This window comes from Rhinolophus ferrumequinum, chromosome 6, assembly GCF_004115265.2.
Source record: "Rhinolophus ferrumequinum isolate MPI-CBG mRhiFer1 chromosome 6, mRhiFer1_v1.p, whole genome shotgun sequence".
Classification (NCBI taxonomy): domain Eukaryota; kingdom Metazoa; phylum Chordata; class Mammalia; order Chiroptera; family Rhinolophidae; genus Rhinolophus; species Rhinolophus ferrumequinum.
Genome location: NC_046289.1, coordinates 33,965,356 through 33,988,260, shown reverse-complemented (window position 1 = coordinate 33,988,260; position 22,905 = coordinate 33,965,356). Strand labels below are relative to the sequence as shown.

The 22,905-nt window shown below is 40.8% G+C and overlaps 1 protein-coding gene across 3 annotated transcripts in view; it reads left to right on the top strand.

Annotated features, from left to right (window-relative positions):
* SLC38A6 (solute carrier family 38 member 6) overlaps nt 1–1,139 on the top strand; it is a 47,179-nt gene extending 46,040 nt beyond the window's left edge. For 2 of the 3 annotated variants that reach the window (XM_033109119.1, XM_033109120.1), the window contains one exon: nt 106–1,139. In XM_033109119.1, coding sequence (XP_032965010.1) covers nt 106–186 — 81 coding nt within the window. In that variant the 3' untranslated portion in view covers nt 187–1,139. The remainder of the gene's footprint in view (nt 1–105) is intronic. The other variant, XM_033109118.1, reaches the window with a different exon arrangement.
* The last annotated feature ends 21,766 nt before the right edge of the window (nt 1,140–22,905 follow it).

Sequence of the window (22,905 nt, the reverse complement as noted above, 5' to 3'; positions counted from 1 at the left end):
ACATCAAGAAAGTTAATGTATTTTGAACTATGACATAATTATTTGACAGGGTGGAGGTTCAAAACATACTCTAATTTTTCTTTATCTTTTTCCTTATTTCCACAGGCTTTTGTTTTGCTCATCTTTGGAATTTTGGTTGGGAATTTTAGTTTAGCACTCATCATTTTTAATTGGATTAACAAATGAAAGAGGTATTTTCCCACTTCTTATGAAGAATAATTTGCCTCCACATGCAAAAAGGAATAGCTCTGGAAGACACCTTGGCTGAATCCTCTGTAGATGGGTTAACATTTTGGAAACATTACTAACAGAAAAGTGGAGCAAAACAGGAGTGGGTAGGAGGCAGTAGGCTCAATAGCAGTTTTAATCAAAATAAGAAACAAAGTCAAAATACTCTTACATATAGTAGGTCAATCTTGTTTGTTTATTTGTGGGCCTACTGGTTTTTAAATTAACAGACTATTTTTTATGGTAGTGTTCATGTTTACAGAAATATGGAGCAGAAAGGACAGAGTTCCCATGTATCCCTTCACCCCCAACACAGCCGTAGTTTCCCATGTTATTAACATCTTGAATTAGTGTGGTTCATTGATAATACTTGTTGAGCCAATATTGATACATTATTCTTAACTAAAGTCCATAGTTTACATTAGGGTTCACTCTTGATGAAAGCATTGATAATCACTAATCTTTTTATTGTCTTCGTAAAAACTATGAGCCTTTTCCAGAATGTCATATAGTTGAAATCATATATTATGTAACCTTTCAGACTGGATTCTTTGACTTAACAATATGCAAGTAAGTTTCTTCCATGTCTTTTCGTGGCTTGATAGCTCATTTCTTTTTATTACTGAATAATATTCCATTGTATGGATGTACCACAGTTTGTTTTTCCATTCAACTGTTGAGGGACCTCTTTGGCTGTTTCCAGATTTTGGCAGTTTTGAATAAAGCTGCTATAAACATTTGTGTGCAGGTTTTTGTGTGGACGTAAGTTTTCAGCTTATTTGGGTTAATACTAAAGAGCACAATTACTGCATCGTATGGTAAGAATATGTTTAGTATTGTAAGAAACTGCTAAACTGTCTTCCAAAGTGGCTGTACCATTGTGCGTTCCCACCAGCAATGAAAGAGAATTCCTGTTGGTCCACATCCTCACCAGCATTTGGTGGTGTCAGTGTTTTGGATTTTCACCATTCTAATGGGTGTGTATTTGTATCTTGTTGTTTTAATTTGTATTTTCTTATGACTTATGATTTTGGGCATCTTTTCATATGCTCTTTGGCCATCTGTATATTTTCTTTGGTGAGGTTCAGCTCTGTTGCCCATTTATAAACATTGGGTTGTTTTCTCATTGTTGAGTTTTAAGCATTTTTTTATACGAGTCCTTTATCAGATACGTGTTTTGCAAAGATTTTTATCCCCGTCTGTGGCTTGTCTTTTCATTCTCTTAACAGTGTCTTTCACAGAGCAGAAGTTTTTAATGTTATTAAGTATACGGAGTCAATCTTTTGTTTGTTTTTTAAGAAATCAGTGTGTTAAGCTTATATACAAAATCGAATCTTAGCCTGTGGGTTAGTGTTGTCAGAATCCATCAATAAAAACAAAACTGGGGGATTACTCCATTTGGTATTTTGCCCTGCCTCCAAATCCTGTCTAACAAACTTTTGTGATTTTTCTCTGTTGTCCATTATGAGATCGAGCTGTGATGACCATCTGTGGATTTTAAAGTTCTCTGAGCTTTCTTGTTTGTCACTAAAACATGCAACTTTCTACTTGGCAAACAGAGACAAATATTGATGATTTATGTCATATTTTGTTTGGAGGTTATAAATCATTCCAATCTTCCGATGGAGATGGCTTATTTCTGGTTGGAAACCAGAAGCTAGTTCTCTTCTCCCCATGAGTATTCTATGTAAAGGGCACTGCTAGCCGCCTACCAAAGCCAGGGTGTATCAGTAAAAGTGTAATTCCACCCCTGGGCACATGTAAAGTAGGGAATTGCATGCAAAGTGCCAATTTGCATGTATGGAAATCCACACTTTTGCAGGTGCCCCCTTGCTTCCCACTTAGGAAATGGACTGAAAACTTGACAACTGGGCTTCTTTTTTGAGTTAGGATACTTCTTTGGCAACTTGAGATCAGCAAGGTGTAATGGAAAAAGTCCAAGTTTGGGGGTTAGAAAGACTTAGATTCAAATTTCAGTGAGTTTAGGCAAAACTACTTAACCTTTTTAAGCTTCCACTTTCACATAGGTATCAGATGGAGTTAATACCAATTATATAGGGTTGTGTTGAGAGGATTAAATGACCTTGTATAAATTAGGTACAGACTGAAACAAGCTCCCTTAATAGATTAGATATTTATCCCTTTTCTCCCATCCCGTCATTTAGAACAGTAAAGTGTATTTGCTTTCAATCAGGGACATGGAATTTCTTCATCTTCCATCTTGCACAACTAATATGTTTAGAATCTTTCTCTTGCCTTCACTCACAGGGGAACTGGCCCCATGTGCATTCTTTTTAGTGCTTTCCCACAGTTCTACCCCAGCTGTACTCTCCTACTAATGCCTTCCTGAAACTAGGCACTTAGCATGGTCCCAAGGGCATAGCCAGGCATGGCCTCCCATGTGGCTTCAGGTCAGCTAGAGCCCATCAATCTGATAAGCTCATTCTTGTACCCTCTTTTTATGAAATTATAGATCCAAATGCAAATAGGTGTTCAGCTGCTTAAATAAATCTAACTCCAGTATTACCAAAATAACCCTAAATCTGCAACAGATGCAAGGATGCCCCCTGGGGCAAATGTTAAGTGTGATGACAGCTGGGCATCAATTAATACATTTGTCACCTGCTCATGGGCTAGGACTATGGGAGGTTTGGCAAAGGGACAAGTAACCCATTGAACACTCTGCACAAACTTAGTTAATACCAAGAGAAATTATTTGTACAGGTGTTTATTTTTATTTTACTTTAATATTCTGCCTTATCTAGTTGCCTGTTTAGAGTCACAACTTTCCCTGTGAGTTTGGAAGAAGCTAATAAGGTGGCTACTAAGAGCAGTGCCCCCTGCACCAGGATTACCTAAAAACCTTGTTCAAGTACTCCTCAGCCTTTTTCCTGGGAAATATAGGCCTTCTCATTATGGGCTCAATGTTCATAATTTATTAGGTAGTAACTATTTAAAATAAAACTAAGTAAAGCACAAAATATATACTTTTCCAACACTTGGAGACTTGTTTCCTAAATTAAAAGATGAGGTGCTGAGAATATAAATTACTTTCGTATGTTGAAGGTGAATGTTTACATTGTACTTTTTTTAGAGGAATGTTTACTCATGAGCTTAGCATTTAAATGGTTAAAACAAGCCTTTGAAGTTAACACTCCATTAAGATGAATGGGGGTAATTCACACCTCTGCTGGTGCTGTATTATTTCAGTCTGGCTGTGGAGAAAACAAGACAGCAGTAGGTTGATTTACTGTGTGAAGGCCCTTTAAACACCCAAGGTCTGGAAATCTTTGTGTTTTTTTTTTTTTTTTTTTTCACCTAGAAGCAGAATCTGAAATTCTGCACAGTCTAGGTATAGAATTGAAGTCTTGAAAGTACCATAGATTCTCTACTATCTGGCAATTTCTAACTGGCTTATTTGCTTCTGTACTCTAGTGTTTCTTCCTACCATGGCACCTTTAAATTCAAGTTTAGTAATTCACCAGTGGAAAAGCAGAAATCAACCATCCATTTTCAGGTCAACTTTACACATATCTTTAAATTAATTATGAACTAATCTTCGGCCTTCTAAAAACTATCATTTTGCAAAAATCTCATGTTTTGTATTTGCTGTTCTATATTTGCTGGTATATAAAGCATCCACCTATAAAAACGTTTTTCTTCCTCATTTTTTTGGGGGGTGGGGGGAATGGATGTGGGTGAAGTGAGCAGAGATCAGTTGGGAAAGATTCATTTCTCAGTATCTTCTTTGCACCAGGACTATTTTGTATTTGAAATGTATATTATCCCCATTGGTGGAAGTGTTGTAGCCATTTGACTCAGAAATCGTTTTAGAGCCTAGGAATAAGGTTAAGGTTAGGTGAACATTGTATGAGATGTTAATGAATTTGGAAGATCTCTTTTTAAGGTAAAGAGATTTTTCTCTTCTCCATTCTCTGCCCTGTGTATTTGAGGATCAAGTTACTAGATAATCTGTGGGTAGCTGGGTGTGGAGAGTATTTCCATTTGGGCTGTTTCTCATGCCAACATTGCCAGGACAACATTGCCTATACTTAGAGGGATGGAAAATAGATGCTAGAAACAAAGGGACCCAAACTATTAATTTTAACCTGTTTTTCTTTTTAGTATGTTGACAGTAGTGCCCTGTGGCTGTGTTAGAATTGGCCCTATTGGAAACATACTTTGTTTCTGCAAATTGCTCTGGCTAAATATTAGGTGTCATAAGTTTTGGTCTTAGAACTTCTGAGACTTTCTATAGCACTGAGAAATTTGTTTTTTCTCATTTAAACACACAATTTATTCAGTTTTTTCTACTATAATCCTTCCACAGTCTTTTCTTTTTTAATTTTTATTGGTGTGTTTTTCTAGGACCCATCAGCTCCAAGTCAAGTTGTTGTTTTCAAACTAGTTGTGGAGTCGTTTTCAGTCTAGTTGTGGAGGATGCAGTTCACTGGTCAATGTGGGAATCAAACCAGCTACCTGGGTGTTTTGAGCACTGCACTGCACTCTAACCAACTGAGCCAACCTGCCGCCCCTATAGTCTTTTCATAATGAAGTAGGAAAAATAGGAAAACAAAATTTTGGTGAAGGATGAGTAAAGATATTGTGGGTGTCGTTTCTTCATTGCAATTCGAATTCTGTGTCTCACCCTTCCTAAACAATCTGATACATGTTTTTACTATCATCACGATCCTCTGTCCTAGTTTGCCAGGCTGTCAGTTAAGGCAAGCATTTATGAGGGGCAGGAAGACTCATCTTGGCTGATGGCCAGGTGGACAGGTGGGAATGAGAGGTTTATTTGCTTATGGCACAAAGTAAATGGGTGGAAAGGGAAATGGAGTTGCCAGGAAAAAAGAAAAAAAGACAGATGGATTTAAAGGCGTTGTAATATGGGATGCTATAAAGAAAAAAGACTTGCAGAGAAGTGTTTCTCACTTGTTTGAATGTGTATGTTTTGTCTTATGCTGGCCAGTGGACTGATGCATGCAATATAAGCAAAAGGGCAGTTTAATTCATGGAGCAAATATTTACTGAGCACGTATTTTGTACTGGAAGTTGTACTAGTCCTAAAGCTGTCAAGCTAAATAAGGTACATTTCTTACCTGAAAAGAGGTCAGATACAACCTTGATTTTTCTGACTGAAACTTTTCAGATAGACTTGATAAATGAAACTGCTTAATGCAAAGGAAAATTATACATATTTTTTTCATATATGTATAAATATTTTTTAAAGAAGATTTTGGAGTCAAACTTACCTGTGTTCAAATCCCAGCTCTACCTCTTTCTGTCTGATTTTGGACAAGTTACTTGAATGCTCTTAAGACCCTCAATGTTTAAAGACTGAGTTTTCTCTCAGCCAGGGGAAATACACCTTGTTTTTTCAAGTTAGATCACATGATATTTGGTAAGATCTGGAGCATGCTGTTAAGCACTGAATGGAATATATGTACAATTTTATTACTTGACCGTTCCTCAAATCACATAGTTTTCCACCTAGTCAGCAGCCTGATCAGAAAATAGTATTCTGGAAATAATCCTGACTAATGCAGTTTATTTTACTACTGATATATTCTTCCCCAGAAAAATAACTTTTGTAATTTTGTAATAAATATTATCACCTTACTCTGATTTTACATCACCATACTCTGACATGACACTTTTTTTTTTATTAGTTTCAGGTGCACAAAACAATGTAATCGTTAGACATTTGTCATTTGTATCCCTCACACTGTGTCAACCCCCCTCCCCCATCCACTATCCCTCTGACATCGCACAGAGCCATTCCATTTCCACTGTCTCTATTCCTAATGCTGTACTGCGCTTCTTGTAACTATATACATTATATATATATATACACACACGCACACATACACATACATATACATATATGTATATATAAACTTGTAGTTGACATTCATTGTTGTTCAGCTTTAGCTTCAGGTGTACAGTGCAGTGATCAGGCAGCTACATCATCCCTGAGGTGGTCTCCCTAATGAGACAAGTGTCCATTGGATACCATACAAAATCTTTACAACATGTTGATTACATTTCCCAAATTAACTTGTGTAACCCCGTGGCCATCTTGTGGTTACTGACTGTTTTCTAATCCCCTCACCTTCCCCCTTATCCCCACCCCCCCGCCCATCTAGCAACCCTCAGTTTTTCCTCTATGTCTCCAAAACAGTTTCTGATTAGTTCATTAATTTATTCTTTTCTTCAGATTCCACATATAAGTGAGATCATATGGTATTTGTCTTTCTCTCTCTGACTTATTTCACTTAACATAATGTTCTCTAGGTCCATCCATGTTGTTGCCAATGGTAAGATTTCTTTCTTCTTTATGGCTGTATAATACTCCATTGTACAAATGTACCACAGTTTCTTAATCCAGTCGTCTACCGATGGGCATTTCGGTTGTTTCCATGATATTACACTTTAGGTTCATAAAGTATGTTGTCAGTGAAAGTTCCAGGTCTTTTTCAAGGGAACTGTCAGATTTCTAGGACTGTATGCTATTGATTTTTTTTTTTAAGTATGAAGGAACACATACACACACACCTGTTACCTGTCTATGTATCTGTTAAATTGCTTGTTGTTAGCTTCAGCTCGTCCTTCCAGTAGTAGTTGAGATCTTTTTTGAATCTTGATTCTAGTGCATCAGTCATTGTTCCCTGCTTTTTGACATCCTTCATTTTCCTGCCATTTCTTCATCCCATTCACAGATAAAAATGGTCAATGAGACAAGACTAACTACAGAGCACTGCCGCCCACCACCAGAAACATTTCTTCCAAGTTGTTATTAATCTCCTCTTTGGGTGAAGTTGTTACATTCCTGTAGTTTCATCTAACCTGCATTTCTTCAGCCCCAGTGGAAGTGTCTCGCACGTCAGTAGGGACTACCTAAATCCTCACTTAGTTTTCATATTTCCAGCAGCTTCAGGACCTTTCTGCCTGGGTGCCGCACGGTTACCTCAAACTCAACGTTTTCAAGTCTATTCTGCAGTTTTCCCGTGTCTGTCAGCGGCCCAACTGTTTTAATCTAACCTCCCAACTGGTTTTCTTGCTTCTTTGTCTGCCACCTGCAATCCATTTTCACACTGCAGCCAAAGTAGTTGTTTAAAATGTAAAATCAGATCATGTCACTACCCTGCTTAATTTCCTCCAAGGGCTTCTTCCCATTTCACTTAGCATGAAATCTGTGCCATGGCCCTTCTAGGCTCTGTTTTGTCTGTACCTACATATTTCTCCAAACTCGTCTCCTATCTGTCTCTCACTCTTCTCTAGCCACGCAGGCTTTTCTGCCCCTTGAAGACACCAAGCTTGTTTTTGTGTGCTTACTGCTTTCCCCAGTGAGAACAGTCTCTTTAAAGACCTTTGCAAGCTTGGCTCCCGATCATTCAAGCCTCAGCTCAGATATGACCCGCTCAGAGTGTTCTTCCCTGACCACCTCACATAAACAAGCAGCCCCCAGCATGCAGTCATGCTTTATAACTACCTTGTTAGACAGGTTGCTACTAGAGAGCTTGTTTATTTGTTTGTTGTCTGTCCACCAGACTGCAAGTGTCATAAGAACCAGGACTTATCTGTCTTGTTCTTCAGAAAATCCTTAGAGCCTTGGGAGTGGCTTAAGAAATATTTGTTGGATGAATGCATAATGGAATCTAACAGACTGTATCTTTTCACTCTTTATCTCCAGTCTGTCACCATCAGTTCTTCCTTTGAAATGTCTCCTAGATTTCCTTTCTCTCTACGCCCCAACTCCTGCCAGCACATGAATCTCAGCCTTCGTCTCTTTGTGCCTGGATTATTGTGGTGATTCTCAATCTAGGCCACTCTTTAGAGTCACTTGGGGAGCTTTAAAAAATGGTAATGTCCAGGCTCCACCCCACACCAATTAAGGGAGTGGTGGGGCAGGGGGGAGGACCGGGGCATCGATATAGATTTTTTAAAGCTTCCCAGATGACTGTAATGAGCAACCACGGGGTCGCTATGTCAGCCTTCTCACAGATGTCTGTTTTCCAGTCCATTTTGTCTGTTGTTGTCCACTGATCTCCTTGGAATCCTGCTTTCATACTATCACTTCCCTGCTCAAGAGCCTGCGGGGCTCCCTACTGCCCAACACATTAATTCCACATTCCCCGGCCTCAGCTGCCACCACCGTGCTTTATCCTTTCCGTACCTGCATTCTACAGAAACTGACACTGCGCCGCTGTCTGGCACTTGCCTTGCATGACCCTGCTTCAACATTTTTTATTTTTATGTTTTTGCTGCAACATTTTAACTTCCACTGTCTTTCTCTGACATGCACACACACACCCAGAATGTCCTTATTGCTCTCCTTTACCTATCTACATACTTCGCATTCTTCAAGAAACAGTGCAGATCCCACCTTGTAAATACTTCATTCTCCACTCCGATTTACCCCTTATCTCTATGATTCTTTTGGTATATATATCATCAGTACCTTGTAATATATTTTCTATTTTTTTCATAAATTGCTTTTGTGTTTCATTTTTTAATAAATAATATGCACATGGTACAAATGCAAAATTCACAAAATTGCCTCCCTCATACGTCTGCCCCAAGCACCCAGTTTTCCTCCTTGGAAGTAACCACTCGTAACAACTTCCTGTATCCTTGCAAATATATTCTAAGCCTAGTTAACCATATATTAATATAGAATACACACACACACAAATGTTGGCGTACTGCATGTAATCCTCTGTACCTTGACTTTTTTTCATATAATATATAGAGACGGACAGATAGATAGGTATCTTTAATTGTGGTAAAAATACCCAACAGGAAATCTGCCCTCCTAACAAACTTTTAAGTGTACAATACTATTGTTAATTACATGTATGTATTTGTACTGCAGAGCTCTAGAACTTTTTCATCTTGTATGACTAAAACTCTATACACATTGAACAGAAACTCCCCATTTTCCCTACTCAGCCCTGGCAACCACATTGTACTTTCTGCTTCTGTGAGGTTGATTTCATTAGCTCCCTCATACAGTGGAATCGTACATTATTTGTCCTTTTGTTTCATTTCGCATAATGTCTTCAAGTTTCATCCATGTAGCATGTGACAGGATTTTTTTTTTTAAGGCTGAATAATGCTCCACTGTATGTATGTATCACAATTTCCTTATGCATTCATCTGTCAATGGACATTTAGATTGTTTCCACCTCTTAGCTATTGTGGACAATCTATGAGTATCATGTAAATATCTCTTTCAGTTCTTTAGGATAAATACCCAGAAGTGGAATTGCTGGATCATATGGTAGTTCTAGTTTTAAGTTTTTGAGGAACCTATATATTGTTTTCAATAATGACTGCACCACTTTACATTTCCACCAACAATGCGCAAGGGTTCCAATTTCTCCACATCCTCACCAGCATTTGTTGTTTTTTTGTTTTTCATAATGACCACCCTAACAGGTTTGAGGTGCTATCTCATTATGCTTTGATTTGCATTTCCCTGATAATTAATGATGTTGAACATCTTTTCATATATCTATTGGCCATCTGTATGTTTTCTCTGGAGAAATGTCTGTGTGAGTCCTTTCCCCATTTTTAAATAAGGCTATTTGGTTTTTCGGTGCTAAGTTGTAAGTTCTTATATATTTTAGATATTAATTACTTCACAGGTACTTGGTTTGCAAATATTTTCTCCTATTCTGTAGGTTACATTTTTACTCTTTGATTGTTTTCTTTGCTGTTCAGAAGCTTTTAAGTTTGATATAGTCCCACTTTTCTATTTTTGCCTTCACATTATGTTTTGGAGATTATTCTGTATCAATACATAAAGATATCTAACTCTATTTAACAGCTACATAGTATTCTATTAACTATTTAACAGCTACACAGTATTCCATTCATGCATGTAGATTTTTTCTTTTTTTTTTAAATTTTGCTATTTTATATAATGCTTCAATTATTATCTTTACACATACATTATTCAGCCCATGTATGAATATATCTGTAGGTTAAATTCCTGCTTATTTAACTGGAATTCTGAGTCAAAGGGTATATGCGTTTCTAATTTTAATTGCTCTCCATTTTGCCAACTTACATTCCCACCAACGATGTAGTAATTGCTCTTTAAGTTTTGCACTGTTATTTAGCTTTTCACATTAAACACCTTCTCTCCTTGACTTGGTTGTTATTAACCCAAAGATAGAAACCATGTCTTGTACATTTTAGCATGTACACAACACCTAACACCATGTTTACTTAATTAGTGCTCCGTAAATATTTGTTAAATCTTCATCATGGAGATCATTGTGTGTTTAGGGAGTTTGCTTATGGCTATGATGAATGTCATGTGAGAGCTGTCTCCTTTACATGTGTACTTCTCCCGGAGGAGGAGGTGACCTGTGTGTGAAATTCTTAGGCAAGATGTCATCATTGTTATTGATCTTCCAGAATTCTGTATTATAGTCTCAGGCCAATCAGCTGTTGCATCTGTTATCAGGTTTGGTTACTTTGAATATTTCAGTATGAGGACTGCAGCTGACACCAGACATGTGGCCAGCACCCTTCATATCCTAAAACTTTGTGTACAACACATTTTTCTATCACTTACTTTAAATTATCAACACAAAAAAGCTCTACTCCATGAATTTTTCCCAACCTTTTATTATGAAAAATTTCAAACATATATAAGTAGGAAAGATATGTCCACATACCCACTGAAATTTAACATTTGTTCATATTTGTTTTACTAGCCACATATAAATTTATATATAAACATATACACATATATATTTGCTGAACGATTTGCAAGTAAATTCCTGATATTCCATTGAGTAGTAAATAAAGCTGGAAATTAGTTTTGTAAATACCACCTTCTGTGAACAAATCTATTTTAAATGTTTCACGACATTTTTTCCCCTCAAATTATATCCCTTTCTCTGAAAGGATGAGAAGCTGTTTGATGGCATCTTTTCTTCAAACATCAAAGGACTTGTATCCAAGGTAGGACAAGGTTTAAGTGGTGTGGTGGGGCAGGGGGGAGAAGCTGATACCAGAATTTCTCTTAGTAAGGGAAAGATCTTTAATGTCTTTGTTTAAGAAAATATCTTGTTAGGTCATTTGGGGGGGCGGGCTGTGTGTGTGTGCGTGCGTGTGCCCTTCTCAAGCCACACAGGGCCAAACAAGAACAGCACATACGTAAGCCAGGTGATCCAGAAACCTCAGAAAAAGTAGACTTCAGAGCCAGAGATGACCAATAAAAATGTAAGCCACTGCTTTCTTCCTGAGTCCTTGGGGACATCAGGAGGGTTGTGAGACTATCCTCATACGAGGATGTAACTGAACAGAGCCTGACTCTAAAAGTGCAGGCAACTTTAGTCGACATCTCAGTTAGCAACATAGTGTCATTTCATTTACTTAAGGTTTCTTTCTTGATTAATCATCAATTGTACTTGTAGGAAAATGCCTCTTTTTTAACCACAAAAGACCAAACCTTCAAAGAAGTGGATCTGGGCTGTTGGGGACAGCTCGACACTTCCTGACATTTCCCCTTAGAGTCATGGTCCTATGTTCTCCAGAACCAAGCCTAGTAGTTCAGAGACTGGGCTCCCAGAACTTGCCTTAAATCCACCTGAGATGTTTTGTTTGGGATCAGAACCCTTTGACCCTCACTTCTAGGTAAGTGGTGACAGCAGGGATCTAAGGGAGGTGGATCCCTAGGGACGGGCACTCCCTTGGAGAATGAGAAGACCATTTTTGTAGTTCCCTGCTTCTCCTATTCACTTCTTTGTTCAAATCTCAGAGAGTTTGGTATTTTATAATATATGAATGGAAGGTTTTCAGTCTCATTAAACAATATGACAGTGATGATTGGGTCCTTCGATATATGGACTAGGCACCATGTCCAGTACAGTATTTCATGTAACCTGAGGTAGGTACAGTTATATTCCCTCATTTAGTAGGATAGAAATTAAAGTTGAGAGAGGTTATGAAGTGAAGTGACTTGTCCAAGGTCACACATCCAGAATGTAAACTTAAGTTTGACTATAAAGTCTGTGTCCTCAACTATCATGCTAATAATTAAGTATATTTGACTGTTGGAGTTTTTCCCAAAAATAGGTTCTGCTCATAGTGCATACATAGTCAATACTGGCTGTGCTGAAAGTAGCTTCATTTATTTAAAATGTTGCCCCTAAGTCTAAGTCTGTTCTGTCACACCAGCCAGACAGCATTTGGGCCTGCTTTGTCTGCTTTGCGTCATGGTCTATTGCCACCGCATTGCTGTTTCTTTGTTAAATATTTCACAGGAAATCCTAAGCAAAGGAGATATATATGGGCTTTTAAGTAGAGCAGAAACGTGTTCCAATATTTGTTTTTCAGACATTGAAAAAACTCGGATCCCTTGAAAAAGTGTCAGAAATCCATTTCTGTGTTCTAGGAAACTTTAAAAATACAGTTTTTAAAAAATTCAACTATAGCTCAGACCACTAACAATCTTATTCAGTGTTTTCCAGAATTTGGATTTCTTTTGGATCCTTAGAAATTCAAAATAAATTTTGGGGACAGTCATAAGATTGCCAACTTTTTATTTAGCAAATTGAGGACATTAAAAAAATTTGCCATCTGTCATCACTGTCCTTTAATATGAAAAGGTAAGGAAGGTCATAATTAACAAACTACAGTCCTTTAAATTCAATAGGTCTAGATTTGTTAACAACTTGCTATATATTCCTTGTTTTTTTATCAAGGACCAATGAAAACTTTCTCACGGGCCAGCATTTGAAAACTATTGGTCTAAATAACTAGAGTCTATATTTAAAAATGCAGTAAAGATTTCTGCACCTCTAATGTTAATTGATTTCATTTATCTTATCTTTGAAAGGAATTATATATAAAAAATAGATCTTGGTTACAAAAATAGATTAACAATTTAGTTGGCTTTCTCCCTAATAATTGCTGATGCTAAACTTTGGAAGGGAAAAATATCTAAATTGATTCCTGGTTTACAAATTTACAAAATTTTGCCAACATTTCAGGGTTTAGGGAAAAAACACAGCATTTCTACTATAAAACTTCATAAGTTTAAATATTATATCGAAAGTCTGTCAGTAATGTATTACATTTCACAGTAATACTTACATTTCACAGGGAAGCAAAATGCTTGGGATTCCCCATGTTTCTGCCTAAAGATTTGTCATTTATTTGCATTCAAATTAATTCTTTTTTTTCACTCATCCAGAATTGTTCTCAACTTATTAGCTAACCAGACTAAGTAGAGTTGCATTCATGCATTTTAATGTCAATGTAAAAATGCTTTTCCCAGATTTTTTCTTTTCAATCAAATCTCCCCAAAGATGTCTAATCACTCCCAGACTCAGTTACTTAAACATTTCATAATGTTGTCACTTCTATAGTAAAACAAAAAGAAACTTGCTTTCAGTAAATCAGAGCCATATTCTAGCAATTTAGAACTTTATTCTTGTGAGAGAAAATTCTTGAATTCCATTCCCAACCTCATTTGTAAATGGATGATTTTTACCAGTCACATAGGTCTTATGGCATTGTTCAGTATATACAGTGTTTGTTCTTTGTTGATAAACCACTCCAGGAGCTTACAATCCAAGAGGCAACCTGTATACGGTAACTAGGATTATAATACCCTGAAGGACAGGGTTTGGCCATAGTGCGTGCCATGTGTATACTAGGCCATGAGTGGGTGCTTGTTGAAAGAATGACAAGGCTTGGCGAGTAATATGAACACTACAAGCTCTGTGGGACAATTTTAAAGGGATGGGGGCTCACTGCCTTCTGGGTGAGTCGGGGTGATTTTGTGGAGGAAGTCACCGCTGAGTAAAATTGCAGGATAACCAAAGTAGAAATGAGAATGGGAAGAAGGCAGTCCCATTTGGAAAGAAAATACTAACAAATGTACAAGAAAATGGTATATTTTAGAAATGACAAGTAAAAATTTTGCCAGGAGCAAAGAGGTAATGGCAGTTGGAGAAATAAAGCTGAGAGGTAGGATCCTGGTTGTAGAGCATGTTGGAAGTCAGGCTGAGTTCGTACTTTACATTAGACAAAAGGTAGGGTTTTGGTTGAAGGCCTTTGAGAAAGGCACAATCAAAAACAGTGATAGAGAAATATCGGTTGCCTCTGTGCACTGTCACCATCACCATCTTCCAAAAGCGATATGAAAAGAAACGCTTTCAGCCTTCAAGGGCTGGTCATCTAAAAACCCACATTTAGGGATTTCTGGTCAGGTTGGCGGGATAGGTCATCGCTGTGCTTGCATCTGTGGAGTGTGGGTTTTCACCACTCTTCAACTCCAGCTTCTTTTCACTGACGTGTGTAGAGCTTCTAGAACAGTCCCCACCAAGAGAGAATCACTTCGTCTGCCCCCTTCCGATGCTCACTGGCTCCAGTTTGTCTGGGCCTGATGGTGATGCTCAGCATGCAGGCTGGTAACATGGTCATGCCGTTCATAACCTGGGATTGGGCACTGCGCACAGTAAGCATTAAAACACCCTCTTGATTTTATCCAGGCTTAATCTCTGTTAACTCACTTTTATCCTTCATCTATGCTCTCATACCTCGACTAACAATGGTCGGGACAGCCCCCCCCACATACATACCTAATTCCATCCCTCCATATTTTACCTAGCGTTCTCTAGAGCCTGGGTGTCATGTGGCCTGCTGTGGGGAGAGGCCCAGCTGAGGGAATCCGTGATGCCAGATGGGCAAAGGCATACTTCTCTGTCCGGGTGCCAGCCTGGTAAAAATCATAGCACCTGAGGATTTGGAGCTGGCTCTCTTCCTTGGAAATTGTGCCATCCAAAAATATAACTTAGGCTGCCTGTCCCTGCAGGCATGGCCTTTGACTGTCACCAACTCCTGCTTCAGACTGAGCTTCAGAGTCCCACCTGATGGATGCAAGTCAAAACAGAGCTCAGAATCAAGTCTGGGAAGCAAGTTGGAGTGATCTGATTTGCATGGAAGAGCTTTTGTTGCTGAGTGAAACCAGCCAAATTCCCTGGGCATCCCAACCCTCCGGAAATAAGCTTTACAGGACTTGGGGGCCCGGGCCCAACAGGGTGGGCATGATTTGAATGTTCACTGCCACAGCTGCTGCGCCCAGCGCTAGTCACTGCCATCGGTTTCGCTCCATTTTACTACCTCAGAATCCCCCTGTGCATGTTAGTGGTTAATACAGCAGCCAGGAGACGCCAGACAGCTCTCGGCACCTGGTTCAAATTTAAGGCTCATTTACACATGATGTCACACACGCATTGTCAGCGCAAGGGAGGTCAGGATGGTTCATTTTGGGAAGGTTCGCATTGTTGAGTCTTTACAACACTCACTGCTATTAATGCTTTAACCATCTGACTTGGATTTCGGTTTTCTGGCATGAGGTAATCCCAGGCACTAGATTTATATGCTGAATGGGAAGCCAGCAGTGGTGGCTAATCATGCTGGTTTGCAGATCTGCACCTCTGGAGCCTTGGGATGGAATTAGAGGGCCACATGGCATGTAGCAAATCATGGAGGTTTGGAGCATGAGGGGAATTAGCCAGACTTGGAAGCTGGCGTGGAGGGGGTGGTGCCTGAGGCCGAGGGCTTGACTGAAGAATAGAATGCCCAGAGTCCATAGGAATTACTCATTTGGCCAGTTTTGGGTCATTACTTGACACATCCTTTTGCTCTCTGTCCATAGAAATTCCAAACCCACCTTCCCAGGCCCAATTCAAGTCTCTCATATTGCACGAAGTCTTCCTAACCAGCCAGCCCATGGTGATTTCTCTCCTGAATCCCTGAGTACTTTGGTCAATAAAACAACTAACAATTACTGGGTACTTAATTTGTACTACTAGCTCATTTTACCCTCACAATAATCCTTTGTGGGAGGCACTGTTCTTACTATTGTACAGATGATGGCATAGCTTCGGAAAGATTACGTAGTGTGTCAAATGACAGAGGTGGTAAGAGTCAAGATGGAAGACTGATTCCAAAGCCTGTGACCTGAACCACTGCTGTCAGTATTTGATGCCATAGAGCTACATTTCCTGTGGTACATAGGAGAGTCTGTGCCTCCGGGAAATGTTTCAGGAGTACACAGTGCTATTGTCTTATGCCTCACACGTGTCAGTGTTGTCTCTCTTGCCTGGCTGTAAGTAACTGCAAGGCAGGGACCATCATTTCTGCTTTTCTGGGCTCCCTGACCCCCTAACATGTCCCCTCAGGGGATGCTCTGAGAAATAAATGGATACCAGCTCCCACTTCACCCTCACTTATGCTGTTTTCCTCCCTAAAACATTAAAATGTTGAGATCTTTGGATAACCACTCCTATCACTTGCTTTTATTCTCTGACACATGACTAAAACAAGAAAATTGGCCTGCCTATTTACATCTCCAGTAAGGGTCTCCTTATATTGCAGGAGTGTCGTGCGGGGGACCCGCTCGCTGCACCATTTGTCGTGTGAGGCGGCCTGCGGGGTCTTTGGTCCCCGCAGGCCAAAGAACGCAGGATATGGCTAGGCCAAAAAGGAACACCCACAGAGCCATAGGTAGGGGAGTCATACCACTATAGCCTCACTGGAGGCTGGATCCACACGACCTGCAACCTGCTGTCCGCTTCTCTGCCTGCCAACCGACCAACTGACTAACCAACCAATGTAGCCACAGCAGTTATATCAGTGGCTAATTGGCTAACTGGTTACAGCTGATGGTCAGTTAGCTGCAGCTGATGACCATCTACTACCCGAGCCAGCACCTTTCCACGTGAGGCCAAGAGCCTGGAAACTGCTCTCTGGGACTCTGTTCCCACAAGGAGGTTCAGAGAATGTCTTTCAGTCCTGCTGACTGCCTTGATTTTGTTTTTGAATCTGGACCAAGGTCTATTGCCAATGGTGGATCCCCACTAATGGGCTTCTTTTTTGTTCTCAGTCTCTGTTTTAGTCACGCAAACTGGCATTACAATGGGAACAACGGGTAACACTAACTAACCTAGGCCTAAGCGTCCAGGATGGGGTTCTGGGAATGGGAACACTCTTGAAAGATGAGTAAGAGTCAGTCAGTGCAAAGGAGTGTGAAGAGCAGTCCAGGCAGAAGGAGCAGCTCGGACAAAGAGTGATCAGCCCGGAGGCGTGATCACATGCACCGCGGAACTCAGTGCCTGTACAGAGCTCTGAGGAGAGGGCGGAAACACAGGTCACACCTGACTCTTCTCACTGTCCACCTGAGCAATGACGTCTTCAGACATCTCTGAAGACTGTGTTTTTTAGGAAACGACTCCTCAGAATGATCCCACAGACATTCGTTTCCTCAGTGTCCTTTCAACTTGGAACATACTGAGGAATAATAGAAATAATTTGGATGCCCCTCTCGTAAATCACCATTGCTTCAGAGCAGAGTTTGATGTTCAGTTTGCCAGCCATACTATCTTGTACAGGCCCTTCCCTACCCCGCTCTAGGCCTAGGGGGCTGACCCCGGGGGACCATGTCAATGGGTTCCCTTGCCTCTTGTTTCCAATTGGGTTCTGCTGAAGGTAGGCACCAGTGGGAACTCAGAGATGGGAGGAAAGTGATGTCAGGGTATTTATTCCCTTCCCCCACGCCCTCCCTGCCAGGCCCTGTGGGCTGCACCTCTGTACCAAAGCCACACTCCTGTCAGGTGGCCTTTTCCATGTAACTATCCCTGCCAGGGTCTGGGCTCTGCTAACTTCCATGTCCTCTTTCCCCTTCAGTCATAGGGTGGTGATAACCCCTCGCCCCCATTATGGGCTAAATTGTGTCTCCTCCAAAATTCCTATGTTGAAGCCCCAACCCCCAACACTTTGGAGTATACCTATATTTGGAGATAGGGCCTTTAAAAGGTGATTCAGTTAAAATGGGGCCATTCGAGTGGGCTCTAATCCAATCTGACTGGTGTCGAGATTAAAGGAGAAGAGGACACATACAGGGACACCCTGGATGCACATGTAAAGAGGAAAGGCCATGTGAGGACACAGTGAGAAGGCGGCTGTCTGCAAGCCCAGGAGAGAGGCCTCAGGAGAAACCAAACCTGTCAACACCTTCATCTTGGACTTCCAGCCTCCAGAACAGTGAGGAGCAAATTAACTTCCATTGGTTAAGCCACGCAGTCTATGGTATTTTTGTTATGGCAGCTCTAGCAAACTGAGACACTAGCTCTGAGGGCACTTCACCATCCCTTGGTGATTTCCTTAAACCTGGCTGGTTACATTGTTTAAGGCCCTTTATTAAACTCTCCTTTTGGGCGTGTCACCTGTTCCTTGCTGAGACTCAGACTTATACATAAGCTTAGACTTCAACAGGAAGGCTTAGTGACAAAGGCAAGACATTGGTGAAAGCCGGTGCCACTAAAAGGTGTCCCCCCACTTTCCTCATCGTGTAAACCCTCCTGGGTATGCTGGTGCTTTATACTCAAGGGGTTTCTTCTCCTTAGGCGCTGGGTGACTTTAGCTTAGTCATTCCCTAGGAGCTTCAATTTCCCTATCTGTGAAGCATAGATAACAAAAGCTACCTCTTTGGGGGTACTTTGAGGTGAATGTTGGAGGCAAGTGTGAATGAACTGAGAGAACCCTGCAAAGAAAGTGCTCCTCTGTAGCCTATCCAGAAGCAATTTCATTGATAAATATGCACAAAGCATTGAAATCTTTGAAGGCGAGAGAATGGTGATTTTTACTATGAAAGACTGCCCTGAGTGTATTAAGTTGGTGCACAAGTAATTGCAGTTTTTGCAATTATTTTTCACCTTTTAAACCGCAGTTACTTGTGCACCAACCTAATAGTTTAGGGGGCGGCTCTGCTATTCGCTCAGCAGCTTCCTATTAGCTCTCCATTAAAAAGAAAAGAGAAATCCACCTTTCTTCCACACTGATACAGGCCCCACGCACAGCAGATGACGGTGTGCATCTGTTTGCCTTGTCCCTCCTTTTTGTTGGAGAATGAAGTCAAATGAACCAGCTGGAGGCCAGAGCAGATGAGACACTTGAACAGATGAGTACACAGTGTGGAGTAGGAGCAGACTGTGTCTTCTGGGTCCAGTTTCCTATTTCCATCAAATGGGGCTCCTCAAGCATCTTGTCTCCACCTGCAAAAGCTGAAACAATTTTCACTGCCCCCCACAGCTGCAAGGAGGGAAATTCTGACATTACATACGGGTTGCTGCTAATATGGAGGCAGGTCTCGGCTTCCCAGATTGCAACTGTGAGGGGACGGACAGGTGCTGGAGACTGAAACAAGGCCGGGAACGTGAAGGGGCCCAGGTGGCTTCTTGCATGCTTGTTGCCCTCTCTGCAAGCCGTCCTCTCTACTGGCCCTTCCCAGCACGGGGCAGGAGACCCAAGGTTCCCACTCGGTTGGAGCTCCGGCTTGCCACAAATTAGAGGTGACTCTTGGAAGGATGGTGCCTGCAGGGTGATAGGAGCACCTTCTTGTTAGTGTATTATTATCTCCATCCAATTTTCATCAGCTGTGGCTGTCACTAAGGCATTCTTGTGGGTATGAAAAGCATGCTGAGGAAAGAAATGGCTTTGTGGTTTAGCCAGGTGAAAAGAGAATTAAAAGCTTAAGATGTAGAGATCTAGGAATGTCACCTCCATTCTTAAAACGAAAACCAAAATCTCCAGAGAAGCTGCAAGTTTACTACTTTTTTTGGACCCATCAGAAAGCTCAGGTCACAGGGCAATCAACTAGCCTGGAATCTACACGGGGCGTGAGCCTTGCTCAGCTGGATGCAGATGCAGCCCATAGAACTCACGTGGAGTAGGTGAGAGTTAGTGGAGAATGAGTGTGAGCTGGGAAGAGAGTGTGGAGGTTCTGGGGGCTACATATAGAGAGGGAAGTGGCCTCTGCCTGCAGGCTTTCCTCCACGGAGCCCATCAGGCACTTACAGAAAAGACCGGCCTAAGTCCTGAGAAAGAATCCCTCCATAGTGCAGCTCTGGAGAAGGGAAAAACAGCCACTGCTCAGGGGCACGAAACCCCACCTGGACTCCTCCTCCATCTCCCTTCTGGAACAGAAGCCCTAATGTCCAGGAGAAAGGACGAAACACTGTTTCCCCTAGAGCACTGGCAAAACTCGGGAACGGAAACAGAAAAACACCACCAAAAACCAGCCACCCTAACCAAGGGGCAACAATTCAGAAAAAGAAAACTGAGACTTAACTGCCAACAGATGTACTCGACAAGGAATGTTAAAGAAGCTCTTCCCGCAGGAGGAATGTGATACAGGATTGCGACACTTATCTAAACAAAGATATAAGAAGCATGGGAGTTGAATAAGTGAAGGTAAAGTACAATACATTTAACATTTAAAAAAATATTGTTCTAAAAGATAAATGACTGTCTAGAGTAACAATATAGTAGCAATGTACTGTGTGTATAAATTGTAAAAGTAAAATGTATAAAATAGCACAAATGTTGGGAGGGAGAAATTGGCAACATACTGTGGTAAGGTCCTTACATTATGTGTTAAAAAAACAATTCAACTGAGTATATTTTAAAGAACTTGTTGGCGTTACTCAAAGATGCGTGAATCCGGCAGCATCCAATCTAGCAGATAGAAAGGAGATGCGAGGAGCTGTACAAAATGAGAGACGTTTATAGGCAGAACAGAGAAGGAGCAAGGAAGGCATGCTAGGCAAAAAAGCGAGTTGGTTGTTGCAGAGGTTACTTTTTCTTTAGGGGATGGCAGGGATCTATCAGGCAGAATACCTGACTAGTACAGATTTGGCAATTCCTGATTGGCTGGTGTAAGATTCCATTTCTGGGAGAAACTGTAAGTAAGGTAAGTGTGTTGGTTAGGTGACGTGGAACTTAGCATACATGACTCCATTTTGGGCCTGTTCTCTTGTTTTCATCTAGCCTGCACCAGAGAGGGAGCGATCTTTGCTCTCCTGCTCTGCTTTCAATCCTTTCTCAAGCAGTGAGCGAAGGCCTATGGAGAAGAGCCTGCTTTTCTCTATGAATTCCTCTTGTATTTGCAAACATTGCGGTGGAGGTGGAGTGCTGTACACTCAGGCTAGTTGACTCTTAGTCTTTAGCAATGTGTTAAAATTTTTAGCAGAATTCTTTTTATTTTTTGCATGGTACCCAGTGTCTCTTCTTCCTACACTCAACCACAAGTAAGCCCTTATGTCCCATCTGTCCTTGGAGAAGGCTGTATTTCCTTAGAGTTTAGGTTTTTTGATTCCGTATGACTTTGGCTTTCTGATGGATTCAAAAAAATTGATGGTTTGGCAGTTTATCTAACTTCTTTGTTGTCTTTATTAAGGTGGGAGAGGCACTGTTTTCAGCCTTCTACATTCTAGGTAGGAGTGGAACTCATGTTTTCAGATCAAATCAAGCATGTATCCTCTCCTTATTCTTCTTAAAATTTTCTAGGCTAGTCTCATGTATTTATTCTGTTAAATACACTTCAGAACCATTTTGTCAAGCTCCTCATCTCCCAAACTCCCCTCTCCCCAAACAAATCTTTCCTGATTAAAATGATGTTAAAATACCATGTTTCCCCGAAAATAAGACCTAGCCGGACAATCAGCTCTAATGCGTCTTTTGAAGCAAAAATTAAGACCAGGTCTTATATTAATTTTTGCTCCAAAAGACGCATTAGAGCTGATTGTCCGGCTAGGTCTTATTTTCGGGGAAACATGGTATATAGACTTTGAGTTTCAGATAGTGTTGAAACCTCCAACCCCAACATCTGAACACAGCAGCCAGAGCAGGTATTGTGATTGGAAGAAGCCTCAAAGGCCAGCCTGCCTCTAAATCTTACACATTTGTCCTGGTGCCTTGAAATTCCTGCGTTAGAAGTAAGAGTATTTCCAGAAACTTGGGGCATTAAAAATGTATGCAATTTGCCTTGGAAGGACCCATATTGTAAATAATTTGCAACCGTCACTCCACCTACAAATGAAGGCCACAGAACTAGACAAAGTTTTGAGTGAATCGAGTAAGTGAGTGAGTGAGAATGTGTGGATACAGAGAGGAGAGGGATTCTGTGAAGAACATGGAAGCTGGAGGGGAAATTACTGGATCTGGAACTAGAGCAGCTGAATAATTGAAAATGAGGACACTCCAGCCTCTGGTGGAGAGGGGCAGTGGGAGTGAAAGCCCCACATGACCACCGCTGTGGTCATCACACTTCAATGTGGCAGCCAGAGCAAAGCCAGAGCCGGAGCAGACGCCACTCCTCAGAGCCATGGGGCATGAGTGGGCAGCAAGGACTCTCTAGGGTATATGTTGGAGGAAAAAGTTCTCCAAGAGAAACCCACAATTATTACACCTATTGATTTGTACTCCCACGGCCCACGCAACTATGAATGTCTTGTAATCCAATGAAAAAAACCAAAAAATAACCATCAATAGTTTCAGAAAGAATTTTCCAGTAGGGGAAATAGGGAAAGAAAAAAAAAATCTGAGAAAGAAAAAAACACACACACAACTTGATGTCTTCCCCAGACTGCTTTAGAAAGAAAAAGAATTATGCAATTCAATAAAAGCCCGTGATCCTTGGTTGACCCAGGACATTTCACAGACCCAAAGCCAGAGGAGCGCAGAAGCGCAGACGCCCACGTGCAGGCCTCAGTTTTGACTTCTAAGATGCAACAATTTTTTGTAAATTAATATTTAATTTTCAACTGACTCCAGCACCTCATTAAGGAGGAGCCTGTTCTTTGC